The sequence below is a fragment of the Fonsecaea pedrosoi genome (assembly GCF_000835455.1).
Source record: "Fonsecaea pedrosoi CBS 271.37 unplaced genomic scaffold supercont1.5, whole genome shotgun sequence".
Lineage (NCBI taxonomy): Eukaryota > Fungi > Ascomycota > Eurotiomycetes > Chaetothyriales > Herpotrichiellaceae > Fonsecaea > Fonsecaea pedrosoi.
The window spans coordinates 1,818,574-1,832,902 of record NW_013550611.1 but is presented as its reverse complement, the minus strand read 5'-3'; the positions used below and the strand labels follow the sequence as shown (position 1 = coordinate 1,832,902).

Below are 14,329 nucleotides of genomic sequence, written 5' to 3'. Positions count from 1 at the left end.
TGAAGACACAAATCAATTGTGCGCTGTTTGAGCGAGGCACAATGCGTCTCACTTCTGGCTCGTTCCTGGTGGAAAGATCCTCAGACTGCACAATCCAACCCAATCAATACCAGGGGGCCAGCCACTGATTATTTACAGTATACATACTCTGTGAAAACTCAACGCCCAATCCCAACTGGAGCCCATCACAATTATCTATTGTGGCTTCACAAGAAAAAAAGAAACATCATACTCGGTACTCAGTATTGAGTGGACCACCGAATAACAAAGAGACAATAGAGTTTAGTGCCTCTTGACCACCAGGACCAGGTACCCCAGCACGCGATACGCCAGGATGATGGCGAACATGATGCCGATCCACTCCCCCACGGCGTCCGACGACCACGAGTACCGGTACGCCTCGAGCACGGCGGTGCCGCGGATCTTGCCGCTCGACGACAGGTCCGAGGGGTACATGCACTGGAAGGCCGAGTCGGTACTTGAGTTTGAGACTGAGCCTGAGGATGAGGACGAGCCTGGGGTTGAATCCGGAGAAGGGATTATCCTCGCACAGTCCCATATGGTAGAGCGGAATTGGTTCGCCATCATGCCTTGGAAGACGTAGGCTTGGTAGTCGATGTAGTGGAAGACGTCTGTGGAGTAGATGTGAAGATAGAAAATGGTTAGTAAATGTACATGGTCGCTGGCCATGTGTTCACGGAAGGGTAACGAGGCAACTTCGGGCACAACGGTAAAATGAGGAAAAGGAGGGTAAAGACTCACACTTCCAAAAGGGATTCAGCTTGCCCATCGGCACCATGAACCCGTCTACGCACATCCACAGCCCATTCGCAAACGCCGTGATGGCCAGTGCAACGACAAAGATGGGGAAGAGAGACGACACCAGAACCACCAGGCCTTCGGCGGCGAGGAGGTCCAGGAACAGCCACAACACCCACATCCAGAAGCCCTCGGCGGTCGGGTTGAAGTGGCCCAGCCAGTACGTGACGACGGAGAACATGATGGCGATGAGGAACAGCCAGGGGACGCCGATGAGAGTGTTTGCAATAACAAAGGGCAGCGGGCCGTACAGGCCGTTCTGGCGTTCCTTGTTGAACGTGTGGAGGTCTTCGATGATGGAGGGCACGTACGCCACGGCCATGAAGGACATGAAGGCGCCGCCGAAGAAGATGGCGTTGGTGAAGGGCTGGATCGAGCTCTGCGAGTACGACAGGCGCAGCCAGACGGTGCCCATCATGATGGCCAGCCCGAAATACATGACCACGCGGGTCCCGTAGGCGATGAAGTCGCGGTACGACTTGATGAAGTTCCGCTGCAACAGGACCCAGGACACGGCGGCGACGTTCTTTGACGATGTCCGAGAAGAGGCCACTGGCTTGCCGGCTTTTCCCAGAGCGTCCGTGCCGCTCGTGGTGGCCTCCAGGGCTTTGCATTCCTCGGAGCTTGTCCATGCGTCTTGGATGTAGCGGAGGTTGCCCTCATCGGCGCCTGTGCTGTGGCCGAAGTCGCTATTGACCAGGTCGAGGAGGAACTCGGCCGGGTTGATTTGCAGCGGCACCGGACGGCTGATGCGCTCAAAGTAGGGTTGGATGTCGGACACGGGGCCGAAATAGCATGTGCGGCCCCCAGACAGAAGCATCAGCTGGTCAAACAACTGAAAGGTGGTGGTCGACGGCTGGTGGATCGACGCGATGACAATCAGGTTGTGCTGCTTGGCCACTTGTCTTATGTACTTCATGCACTCGAAACTGGCCGCCGAGTCGAGACCACTTGTGGGTTCGTCCAGAAAGACCACGCGAGGGGATGTGACGAGCTGGCTGGCGACGCTCAGTCTGCGCTTCTGGCCGCCGCTGAGACCTTTGCGCAGGGGTGTGCCGACAATGGTGTCTGCCTGACGTTGGAGGCCGAACGACTCGATGAGCTCGTTGACCCTCGCAAGTCTGTCTCTCTTGGATATTTGCCCGTTCATGGAGAGTCTGGCGGCGAAGTCGATGGTCTCTCGCAGTGTCAAGATGCCGATCATGGCGTCCTCTTGTTCCACATATGTAGACACCTGTTGAACGGCGGCTGCGTTGGTGAGCTGGCCGTTGATCATGATCTTCCCCTGGATCTCGCCCTTCATCGTAGACGTGCGATGAGCAGGCACATTCAGAAGAGTGGTCTTGCCGCTTCCACTAGGGCCCATGAGAGCGAGGACACTCCCTGCCTTGACCGAACCATGGCTGGACGTCAAAATATGCAGAGGCTGTTTTGTCTTCCTATCCTTGACGACGACGCCGACGTCTGACCAGGAGAATGTGGATACTGCGCTGTTTGTCAGGTGGCGTGTCAACTCAGGGCCCTTTTCCAGATCCATTGTCATGTCACTAGGGTCCTTCAGGGAGTCTGACGGGAGAACGAGGTCTTGGGGCGTGGGCATAGCAACTTGGACCTCTTGTCCAGTATGCTTCGGGAGGTCGATATCTGACGATGCTCGAGGGGAGGGATGCAATGTAGAACTTGGAAACGGGACAGGATAGCATGACGGACTCTCAAGACAGAAGGGCAATTCAACAGCATCTTATAAGATCTCAATCAATTTCTTCCAAATGCACAGACGCCGAAGTATACAAAACGCCACGAGGTAATCAACCCACGCTCTCCAAGGTCAGGCCGGCTCCTCGTCTTCAGCCTTCGGGGGACCATCATCTTCATCCCCAACAGCCTGCGCAGAGAGGTCAGCGACCTACCTCACCTCGTAATTTGCACAGCCCTATGTTGATAGGAGACTGTGGTCGACCATCCATAGCCAAGCAAAGCACCAGATGCTCGGGAATGAATTGTGAGTCTCGGCGAGGCTGGCTGAGACGGTCGGGCTGCCCGACTTCCAAGTCACCAAGGACCCCAAGCCCGATACCCGGTCATAGATCTTTCAGGCAAAGCGCATCCACGTAGCCAAACAGGATATCTGTACATACAGCATCATATCGGGGACTTGCATCCAACATCCCTGAATGGATAAGAGTGTTCAGGTCCACAACGCGTGGCAAGCGAACTCTTCGGGGATCTGAACAGAGTCATTGTACATAATCGTTTCGAGTCCTTAGATCAAAGCCCCCGGAACGCCCCCTTGCTTGTGTGCGGGATTCCCATCTCTTGGTATCAGGCCATTTTCTTGTCAGATCCGTTTCACATTGGGCGGATGGGGTCAGCTTTCGGGAACGTCGGGTTTCACGACCCTTGTCGGCGTAGGACCGGTCTGACACAAGAGAGGACGAGGGACGGAGGACACCGCGGGTTCTTTGCTGCATATGCAAGTGGTCAAGAATAGAGCAGATGGGGTGTATAACCGCCGGAAGTGCGATGGAGAGTGTCCGTGAGAGCTCTGTTGCGACAACATGATCTCAGTCGAGGGCAGTAGAGGACAGATGCTAGTAGAACTCCCTGGCTGGAGGTGAGGTGAAGACGAGAAATTGGCCTTGTCAGACAGATTTGGCCCCTTTGATTTCCCTATCATCTTTGTGCGCACGTGGTCGGCGCTAATACTCAACGGTTTAGGCGCTAGGGCTAAAAATTGTCGCCATAGTTTCCGTCTCCAACACGAGGGGTGGCGTCCCCGTCTCCACCAAGTCCCCGACAACCTCCTCCTCCCACCATCCGCTGGTTCCCTGAGTCAGCCCATCGTGGCATTATCCCAAATTCCCAAGGCTCACAGCGACCAGTTGCCCCCCGGGGACCATCAAAGGACGCGAAACAACGCTGATCTGGGGCTGTCAAGCTAAGCAGCCATTACCTATTGCCATTCAATCCAAGGCACAAATAACGCGCGGCGAGCCGGAAGCCACATCCTCACCACGGTTCCTGTGACCTGTCGACCCCCCCCCTTTCTCCTTAGGGAATATTAGACCGCCATTCATCTACATTGCCATCTGAGGCGAAACCGAAAATGTCCACCGACGAAGCTACTAATGTCAATCCGGGCCCCAGTAAAAGCCGATCGAAGCATCCAAGCCTTCTCGCCTGCATTCCATGCAGGAAGAGCCATCTCAAATGCGATGGCCAGAAGCCGCTTTGCAGCAGGTGCTCCGAGAAAAACGGGGACTGTACCTGGATTAATTCCCGAAGAGGATACCGAGAATTTCGCAAAGCCCAATCAAGTCCTGAAGACAAGACTGAACAGAGGCCGAAGAATGATACCATCATGCACGAATCTAAGCCTTTTCTGTCTCAGGAGGCCTATGTCTTTAACGAGGCTGATACTACCAAGCTGAGGGCCATGACCTACGCCGAACTCTTCCAACCCACCATGGATCCAGCCTTTCCAGCTCTTCCTCTCGAGTTACAGACCGCACCACCCGTCAAAGAACAGCTGCCAAGTCCCAGCAACAGCGAGTCGACTATGTCTATCACACGAGATATACTGCCTGCTCCTGCCGACCGCGCCTTGATAGAGAGCACCGACCTGATCGACCTGTTCTACAAGCATTTCTATCCTTCGCACCCCTTCATCGTGCCTCGCAAGCTCTACCTCCAAAATCCTGCCATCCTGCCGGGTCCGCTCAAGGCATGCATGCGCTGGTTGGCAAGCCATTACATCCCCCAAGCCAACCATGCCGCTCTTGAGAATGCGGCAAAGGCCATCTTTGCCCCCGAAGTGCCTGACGATGGCTTCAAGGTGCAGGGCCTCCTTCTCTACGCCATGACTTGCTTCGCTCGATTCGGGCAGGGCGAGGGGTCCATGGCCCTGGACAAAGCCATCGAAATCACCCTGCGGATTGGGCTCAATCGGCAGAGCTATGCTTTGCAGCAGTCTCCTAACGACTCAACAATGCAGGAATCATGGCGCAGGACGTGGTGGACACTCCTATTGATCGAAGGCTTGGTCGTAGTCATTGGGGGTCAATCATCCCCATTCCGACTGTACTCGACCTACACCGACGTGGCTTTACCCGGCCACGATGAAGACTACAACGAACTTCGATCGCCGCCTATAACCCGTACAATTGCAGACCTCCGGAACAGGACCTTTTCAGAAGACACTTTCGAATACTCATCCTTTGCCTACTGCATCGAAGGAGCGTATCTCCTCGGCTCTGTGCTCGCCTTGAGCCCAGACACATTTGCGGTTACAGATCCTCAAGTTGAAGGCATCGACGCCGCCATTTCAAATCTCTTACTATCCCTTCCTATGGACAAGCGAGAAGTGGTCCGAAATGACGGGACCGTCGACGAGTGTCTTTTGATCGCCCATCTAGTTATCCATTGGGCTGCCATCTGTCTGCACCGTCCGCGATCAACCTTGACCTTCATTCGCAACCACTATCGCACGACATGTACAAAGGCGGAGGCTGCTGGTCTTCCCGCACTGGCTTACACCTCACATACTGCCAAAGCATTACGAGCCGCAAATGCCATTACCAATCTGGCATCGATCCAGACAGATGTCAAGATGTGCTCGCCGGTGCTGATGTGCGGCTTGACCACTGCTGCAACAGTACACCTGCCGGCATACGCAATAGTGGACACACCGGATCAGCTTGTGGCAATCAAAGAACGGCTGCAGCTCGGCATTTCGGCGCTTGGGTCATTCGGTGAGGTCTGGCCGCGGGCCACCATTGCCAAAGGACAAGTGGCCAAATTCGCCCGCGAGGTCTTGACCAAGCCAAACGTTTACGTCGACAGCACAGTTCCTGGGATGATACCACGCGTTGCGGAACCTGTTCCTCAGCTAGAGTACCAGATGCCCTTCAACAACGAATCGTGGATGGACAACCTGATTCAAGCAGAACAGGACGTTGAGGCACCATCATGCCCCGTTTTCGACACCTTTGCTATGGCTCAAACTCGAAGCCGCTGAGGCAAGTTCAGGGTATTTTGATTGTACATAGTTCTATTTCCTTCCTCGTTGGCTTTGGAGAAGACCATCTTCTTTCCTTTCTAGAAGCAGGCACGTACTATACTTGCCAATGGGCTAACAGAACACTGCCCAAAAATTCAACAATTCTACGTGGTACAGTTGGTAGAATGTTTGAGACGCAGAGGTCGAGCAGGCGGAGGAGTTTGATTGGGTATTTCGGTTCTTGATGAATTACGACCACTTCTTCAAACAGTTTCTCCTTATACTATTCCTCAGATAACAAGATATTAGAACCTCATGGCCCAGTCAGGGTTATTAGATCTGCTATGCTTCTGATCTTGCAGAGCCCCCAGGAGCAACCTCAGGGTGACTGCTTCTCAAGACCCTTAAGGGAGTATACCAATCTAATCGAGTAACGAGTAGCGTCCCGTCTTGACCTGTCGTGCTGTGTCCATTATCGTCACATAATATCACGAAAATCAAGCTGAAAGTCCTGTCTGACAAGCCCAAGAGACACGCGTTTGAGATCTATGATGGAGATCAAACCATCGGTCGTATTGCTACTATGCGAACTCTCGCCAACATCGCATTTAAACTTCAAGCAAGAACATGATTGTTGTGAAAAAAAAAAAGTTTGGTTCGTCATTGTACATCATCGTCGCTTTGTAAAATTGCCATAAACTGCCCGGATTTTGATCCTCAATTGTTCTTACTCAACACAAAGGTAAACCCATCCCCGTCACTCGTCCCTCCCACACACGTGCTGCTGAACGTCCCCGTCGGACACACCGCCCGCGCCGCTCTTACGCAGCCTTCCCACCTCCCCTTGCTGACGTTGATCGTGGCGCCCTCGGCAGCGTTTACGGCTGTCAATGTAAACTTTGAGGTTCCCGAGGCCCCCACAGTTGTCGAAGGGTCGCCCCCACAAAATTGTATCGAGCCTGCGATGCCGCCGCAGATGGACAGGATCGCGACGTTGGTATCGTGTGTGTTGAGGTTCACGGTCGGGTCTATGCATGTCGTCCCCGTCACGGCCTCGGGGTTGACGGACGTGTTGGCCGGGTCGCGAGGGCGGATCGGGTAGCTGAAGTCGCCGGTCGTGCTGGACGGTGGCTCCGGGCGGTCATCCCACCACAAAGGAGACGCTGTCGTGTGGACGATAAAAAGAAGGAATGTACACGAGAGAATCCGCAAGAGCATCTGCATGGTGACTGTAAAATGAGCGGTGCGAGTCAATTGTCGCTGAGGTTTCTTTAAAAACGGCAAAAAAGAGTAAATTGTCAACTGGGACACTTGGTTGGTTTGGTTTCTTGAGAGTTCTGAGCACGATCAAGTTTCCATGTCCTCGCACACATCGTATGTACTTATATATCAATGCCAACCACATGTCTCATACCGCGGTCATCTATGGTACTAGATCATCAAACTGATCTTACCTGCCCCTGCCACCCTGACCCCTCCTCCTTCGATCGTCTAATAATGACTTGCAGACCAAGCCCAAAGATCAAACCAATCTCCCAGCAGTGCCCAAAATCCCTCAAAAAGCCTAAAGGAGGATTAGGTTGATCCTGCATTCAGTATCGTGGCAGAGGACTGGGGGAGGATGGCCTCATTTGCGTGAGACGACCGGCCAGTGATGAGGCGTGTCAGAAGGGTGGTTGTCGCGGTTGAATTGTCGCAGAAGAGTTTGACGAGTTTCTAGCAAAAAGCCTCGAGAACTTAATGCGGTTTAGTGCGGGATTTTGGATCGGTGCTAGGGGTTAGGTACGGTGGATCATATGATTGCACAAGCAGCAAATACGGCGGAGTATATTGCCTGCGCGTTCGATGTTCTTCCATCTCTGCCTCTTGCACCTCTGCCTCTGCGCCGTTGTTGTGGAAACACTCGTGGCATCCATCTCGCCTGCAAACCCCTCATCTCTTACTTACCACCGGTCACAGGCTGAAACATAAACCCTTGTCATCGAGCCGAGGATGGCTAAACCCAGAAAGTGTCACTCAGCTCAATGACGAACGCGCAGTTATAAACCGCCAGCCCCCGGATTCCCGAGCAACTGCTACCACCGCCCATCACAGATTCAGCTATTGTCTGGCTCAATCCTCACATACGCCATTATGGCGAATCCCTGCCAACTTTGGTGAGGGTTCGGGAATGCTGGGAGGTGATCTTACCTACGCCTCCATATGGTTGCGATTGTGCCAACAACTGGCCGAGTGTACCTTGAATTAGGTGGTGACGGGTACAAATGCCTTTGCGTTGGAGTTGTGGCAAGTGAAAAGGCATCATCTAGATCATCTTACCACAATACTCTGCCAAAGATCTACTGGTGGCTCCTCCGACACTGCTCAATAGCCCGCGACCAGTTTGACATCCAAAGGAGCGGCAGGTTAACACCCAACCACCGGCTATAAGCCATGTCGCTTTGGCATGTTTTCTTCAATGAGCCGATCAGCCAACTACTTGTCTTTGCCATTGAAATCGATATGGCGGATTGTAGTCTCAGTACCAATATTGCTGACAGAATATGGTAGAGTCTGTAGGGGCCAAATGCAAGACAATTCTCTGCTGTCACACACATTGTTTGATCACCCGTCGAAAGCCTGACAGAATTCACCTTTACTTCAAATCCAACCTTTGGCCAAGCAACCGCTACGTCAGTTTGCCTATTCCCAGGCCCTAAATCAGACAGTGGACTGAGCTACTGATCTGGGGTAAGCTTCAAACTCGCATTCCACGATGCACCAAAGATCAGCATTCGGAGTTCCAAGGAGAAGGACTTCACAGCTTATATGCAAAAGGCTTTCCGCCATGGTAAGCGATGGATATCAATACTGTGACGTATACGGTATCCGCAGCGGTTTCAGGACTACAAGTATCCTTGCACGCTTGACCCTTGTTGTCTCCAGGTTGTATCGCATATCATATCCGTCAGGGAATACGCTTTGTTGGACTACACCAGGAAGCTTGATAATATCTCTACCCAGTCATTGTCCAGCATCCAGCACCATGCAGTTTGCCCAGAATTGACTCCTTCCAGCATTTTGTTCTCCAGTTCCACCCAGAAAGGAGAGTGGGTGCGTGGATCTAGGCCCTCGCTAACTGGAACAGGTATGTATCACATATGCCTGTCCCTGCCTTGTTCGGCTCAGCCCGACATTTTGCGTCAAGGGATTTCGTTGAATAATGCTCATCTGCATATTTCAAATTCTTCGAAACTCGACAGACGTCAACCTACATCGTCATCATGAATTGGATCTTCGTTGCTGCGCCTCTTGCTTGCCCCTGGTTGTCGATTTGTTCCCTATCCGCCAGCTTGATATAAGTTCATCTTTCCAGACGCTGGATAACATTCTCACCATGTCTTCTCATCATCATCAGCCTTCCTGAGCCTGCTCGAAGAATCATGTCATCACAACCCTTGCAGACAGTACCCAAAGCCCCTCGCGGTGGCCCAGAAGACAACTATAAGAAATCAGAGGTCCACATCAGCTGGACTGAGATGATACCTGATAACCTGCGGAGCCATGAGCGACACGCATCCATGCAGAAGAGCAAAGCTGAGGTCAATCCCAAGCGCGAATTCCTCCAGAGACAATACCACAGGTTTCGAAAGTGGACCAGGATCGCGTCTGCAACCACCAATGTCATTTCTGCACTACTCTCGATTATCATGGAATCAATCATGATCTATACCCTCTACAAATTCTACGCAACCAAGAACCTCTTCGTCACGGGTCGACCTTGGGGACCGTGGGCAATGGGCACCATCCTCTGGCCGACTATCATGCTAGCTGTCGCTTCCATCATCACTTCTATATCTGCCTTGGTTGTGCTTTGTGTCATTTGGTGCAAAGCCAAGCACAAGGGAGCATATTTCAGCCGACTGTACGCTCTGGTACATATCATTGTGTGGTTGGTTGTGTCGGTGGTATATAGGGTCGAGAAGACTGAAAAGGACCTTTGGGGGTGGAGTTGTACCGACAAGGCCAAAGCAATCCAACAACAACTAGGGAGCAAGACACTGGACTTTGAGAGCCTGTGCAAGCTTCAGGTGAGTTGACTCCCAGCCCACGCCGCTTACCCTCGATCATGGAAGTGGTGGTCAGAAGCCATCGATATCTGACGCTGGATCTACCAGGCCTCCTCCTGGGAAGTCTCGGTCGCTGAGGTGACCATCAAGGTACTTGCAACTGGCGTCACCTGGTACCTGGATGCCAAACAGAAAGGGCTGAAGACTGAAATTGTCGGTGACATAGGCTCAGCAGTTTTCGATCAGATTACCGATTGAGCCTCTCGCACCATGGCAGCCAGGGCTTGGGAGTACCAGAGGCTTGTTCTGACTGCATCGTGATGGCCCCTGGGGCTCGGCAAGCTTATGAGAAGCGTAAAGTGTGGCCAGCGTTCCTGATTGGCTATACTGTGTACAAATACTGGATATTTGTATGACTCGCAGTCGTACGAATCATGCGGAATGACAGCCGCAGAATGAGACGGTCGTTTTTCCTCACCCAAGGAAGTGCAGCTCTTTCTACACATGGTATATCCCCCAGAGCAATCACCCTCTTGAATCATTTCGAGAAACATGTCGTAATGCCTGGAAGGCATAACAGGAGGCACGACACACGTCTCGTTATGTTGTCCCGGGACTAACACTAACAAAGCAGGCATTCCTACCAATTTCGACACCAGAAATACACCTTCAAACATCCAGATGACTCTTAAAACAGCCAACCAATCCATAAACGTTATGCTGCAATGTCTTTGGTATCAGAATCAAGGTGACATCTATTTACACTCGAGGCTGATAACGTTAAGGTCCACGAGCGTGGTCGGGGCAAATGTTACGCCGAGGAGCACAACGTCTCAAGGCGCCCAACTCGGCACTTCGTATACTGTGTGAGTTGACGGAGAGAACATTCAAGACAAAGATGGAAGCCAAAAGCCTCTGACCAGGGGAGAGGAAACGTCATGGCACGGGCAAGGCCGAGGGATGTACTTAAAGAGCCATTCAGTCGTCTGTGTATGAGTGCTCCAAATCTCATCAGCACCCTTAACCAACAAGCAAAGCGCGAGGAATAAGAGACCGATCAATCCCAAGCCATGACTGTCAAGCTCTGGACATCACCCCTGTCGTGGAACTGCGTGCGGGTGGAGCACGTGTTGGCTGAGAAAGGCATCGAAGATGTCGAAATGATCCCAGCCGACCTCATCGGGGGCAAGCACAAGGCGAGTCGTCGTTCCCTCAACCCGAAAGTCGTGCGTTGCTAACGAGGGCCATCGACAGACCGAAGACTTCCGCGAAAAGTCTCTCTTCGGGAGAGTGCCACTGCTGGAGGACGGTGACGTTGTGATCTTCGAGTCCCGCGCCATCGCTCGCTATCTGTGCGAGAAGTATGCGGCTGTTGGCCCGAGATTGATTCCCTCCGAGGGAACCGACGCTGGGACACGTGGCGTCTGGGAGATGAGGCTGATCCTCGAAGCGGTCGAGTTTGACGTCCACGTCGCGCCGGTGATTAGCGAGACCATCATTCGACCGTAAGCTTGACCGAACCCCCCCCCCCCTGTATATCTCTATCCGTCTTTCCCATCAGACTTCCTCACCACCCATACACATCATATCATCAACGCCCTAACACCCACGGTGATCCAGCGCACTAGGCAAACCCACCGACGAAGCCGTCATCGCCAGACACAAGCCGAAACTTTTGAACTGTCTGGACGTGCTTGACAAGGCCCTATCCGAGCTACCATATATGGGAGGCACCGAGTACAGTCTGGCGGATATCTTGTACATGCCGTGCATGTTCACCGCGAGTCGGTGCCTGGAGCTTTTCGAGGGACGACCCAATCTGAAGAGGTGGTGGGACACCGTGAGTGGCCGGGAAGCGTGGAAGAGGGCCGTCAAGCCGCTCGACGAAGGGTATGGCCAGGTCGTTCCGGGGTGGAACAAGTAAACAAACAAACAAGCATACCCGTATATGTAGATGTATTTTGTATTTGGGTGTGTATGTGATACTGTATGCACCGTACGCATGCTGAACCCCTTTTCAAACTCAAGTCACCATCATATCAGACCGGATCAGTCAATTTCATTGATTCACCCATCCAAGGTACGCGCATCTACATGCATCGCAACACACATCATCAGCGCCACCGTTACCGTCGCCATCACCATCACTGTCACCACCGTCCCAATACTATCATCATCATCATTCTCATCACCTCTTTTCGTTATGATTGCGGCCGTGAAACCTTCTCTTCGTGCAACACCTCGACCCCGACCCCGCCCGCCCTCTTGACCTCAGCCTCGGCCGCAATCTCGTGCAGGCGATTCTCCAGATCGTGGCTGGCGTAGCTGTCCCTGGTGGTGCCGACGACGATCCACGGCGCGTGCTCAAACAGGTAATTCATCTCCTCGAGCGGGCGGCGGGCGGTTTCGGGCAGCAACAGCCAGAAGAAGACGGCGTTGGTCAGGTTGCACACGATGAAGAGGTAGTAGAACCGGTAGCCGATGTTGGTCATGGCGATGGGGGTGACTTGACCCTGTAGTTACCGTAACAACCACCACCACCACGTTAGTATCTTTAATGTTAGGCCAGCGGGGAGAGAGGGAGAAAAGGATCCAGGAGGATGGAAGAGAGGAGAGAAGAAAGAGAAAACGTACAATCATCGTGTTAAAGGCAAAGCTGGTCATGGTGGCGATGCTCACGCCTTTGCTTCGACTGGATCATCAGACACACGTTAGTATCATGAACACAACAGCTCTTTTGGGGGGGGGAACAGTTCCCCCTTTTTCATTCTTGACATCACAAGATTTCGAAAGGCGCGATGGGAGCACTCACGTCCGCGTATCAAACACCTCCGCCGGGATGATCCACGACAACGGCCCACACGTCGCGCTAAAGGAAAAGTTGTACAGCCAGGTCATGATGATGAATCCCCATTGGGCGCCCTTGTTAGTCGACACCCCGGGAGGGAACTTCGCAAGCAGAATAGTGGCGACGATGAAGGTGACCATGTTGCCGAGGTTGCCGTAGATCAGGGGCCAGCGACGGCCCGTGTGGTCGATGCACAGGATGCACAGGAACTGCGCCACCAGGGCGATGATGCTGTTGATGCCCTGGTACTTGAGCGTGTCGTTGCCGGAGATGCCTGCAACAACCGTCAGGGTATTTCGTCAACGGAGAGAGAGGAGAGACCATACCGATCTGGCCGTAGATTTCGACCGAAAAGTACTGGATCGCCGAGACGCCTGTCATCTGGATGCTCGCTTGCAGGGCACAACAGAGGAAGAGCCGGCGGAAGGCCGATCGAGACCGGAACAGTTCGAGATACGACTTCGCCTCGTACTGGTGCTCGTGCGCGATCGAGGTCTGCACTTGTTCGTACTCGGCAATCACCCAGGGATCCCTTTCGTCGCCGTGGGCGTGAAGCTGGGCCAAGACCTTCAGAGCTTGGTCCGGTCGGTCGTGGTCCATGAGCCATCTGGTGTTGGAGATAGGGTTAGCAGGAGGAGGAAGATGATAGCCCCAGTTTGTGGGGGGGTAAAGCTAGCTATCCATACCTGGGAGACTCTGGGAACAGGAAGATCAAAAGGCCCAGAAAGACGGCAGGGATAACTTGCAGACCGAGCGGAACTCGCCATTGGGCGCTGCTGTTTGGAATATGGACAAACTGTCGGATCTCGTGTTAATTGTGTCAATCGAAGAGAAGCGGGGATGACATACTGTCGCCCACGAGATCCACGAAGCCACCAGCGCACCCACACCAAGCATGAACTGCTGCAGCGCCGTGATGCGCCCTCGAATGCTGGGGTGAGCCAGCTCAGCTTGGTATAGAGGAACAATCATGACGAGAAATCCGACGCCTAGTCCGGCTAGGAATCGGCCTGACCAGAGGTAGCTGATGTTCTGTGCGCCGGTCTGCAAGCCACCGCCCAGGCAAAAGATGATCGATCCCAGGACAATGGTCCATCGACGGCCGAGATAGTCGCCACTGGGTCCGGCCAGGGCCGCCCCGAAGAAGGCCCCCGTGGTGAACATGGAGACTACCAGGCCTGTCTGGGTGTCATCTGCCGCGAATTTGGCCTTGAAGGTGCTGCTGGCCACGACTTCTGCAATGACTCCTAGGTCGTAGCCGTACAGGTATGAACCAAGCGAGGCGAAGACGCCGACGAGGAACTGATACCATTTGGGAGGTAGCGCCATGACGGGCGACTTGTCCAAGTATAACGGAGACAGTCAGAAAGGGTCCCAAGTTAATAGAATCGAGGAAAAGGTAGATGTCTGGAACCTGCGTGAAGGTCTCACCTCAAAGATGGCAAAGAGGAATCAAATAGATCGACGGAGTCCACAGACAATATATGAATGTGGATCCCTTCACAGAGTCTCATCGCCCATTATTGTCGCACTGTCAAGCTCACCGCGTGATGCTTCGCTTGATCCCGCAGTTTTTCCCAGTCGAGACGGTGCGAATCCCCGCCACCAACCCGC

At 53.3% G+C, this 14,329-nt stretch overlaps 6 protein-coding genes across 6 annotated transcripts; 3 read left to right on the top strand and 3 right to left on the bottom strand.

The window, feature by feature from the left end:
* Positions 1-282: 282 nt before the first annotated feature.
* Z517_08140 (uncharacterized protein) lies at positions 283-2,419 on the bottom strand (the record flags this gene model as incomplete). The annotated part of the gene is made up of 2 exons (XM_013426659.1): positions 283-632; positions 763-2,419. The coding sequence occupies 2 exons, from the start codon at positions 2,417-2,419 to the stop codon at positions 283-285; spliced, it is 2,007 nt and encodes a 668-aa protein (XP_013282113.1).
* A 1,506-nt stretch (positions 2,420-3,925) lies between these two features.
* Z517_08139 (uncharacterized protein) lies at positions 3,926-5,836 on the top strand (the record flags this gene model as incomplete). The annotated part of the gene is made up of 1 exon (XM_013426658.1): positions 3,926-5,836. One exon carries the CDS (start codon positions 3,926-3,928, stop codon positions 5,834-5,836), a length of 1,911 nt encoding a protein of 636 aa, XP_013282112.1.
* A 699-nt stretch (positions 5,837-6,535) lies between these two features.
* Positions 6,536-7,042, bottom strand: Z517_08138 (uncharacterized protein; the record flags this gene model as incomplete). Its single annotated transcript, XM_013426657.1, has 1 exon — positions 6,536-7,042. One exon carries the CDS (start codon positions 7,040-7,042, stop codon positions 6,536-6,538), a length of 507 nt encoding a protein of 168 aa, XP_013282111.1.
* Positions 7,043-9,240: 2,198 nt separating this feature from the next.
* Z517_08137 (uncharacterized protein) lies at positions 9,241-10,125 on the top strand (the record flags this gene model as incomplete). The annotated part of the gene is made up of 2 exons (XM_013426656.1): positions 9,241-9,888; positions 9,976-10,125. The coding sequence occupies 2 exons, from the start codon at positions 9,241-9,243 to the stop codon at positions 10,123-10,125; spliced, it is 798 nt and encodes a 265-aa protein (XP_013282110.1).
* Positions 10,126-10,937: 812 nt separating this feature from the next.
* Z517_08136 (uncharacterized protein) lies at positions 10,938-11,791 on the top strand (the record flags this gene model as incomplete). Its single annotated transcript, XM_013426655.1, has 3 exons — positions 10,938-11,093; positions 11,122-11,372; positions 11,488-11,791. The coding sequence occupies 3 exons, from the start codon at positions 10,938-10,940 to the stop codon at positions 11,789-11,791; spliced, it is 711 nt and encodes a 236-aa protein (XP_013282109.1).
* Positions 11,792-12,068: 277 nt separating this feature from the next.
* Z517_08135 (uncharacterized protein) lies at positions 12,069-14,044 on the bottom strand (the record flags this gene model as incomplete). Its single annotated transcript, XM_013426654.1, has 6 exons — positions 12,069-12,380; positions 12,502-12,559; positions 12,680-12,989; positions 13,042-13,322; positions 13,402-13,511; positions 13,565-14,044. The coding sequence occupies 6 exons, from the start codon at positions 14,042-14,044 to the stop codon at positions 12,069-12,071; spliced, it is 1,551 nt and encodes a 516-aa protein (XP_013282108.1).
* Between the last annotated feature and the right edge of the window lie 285 nt (positions 14,045-14,329).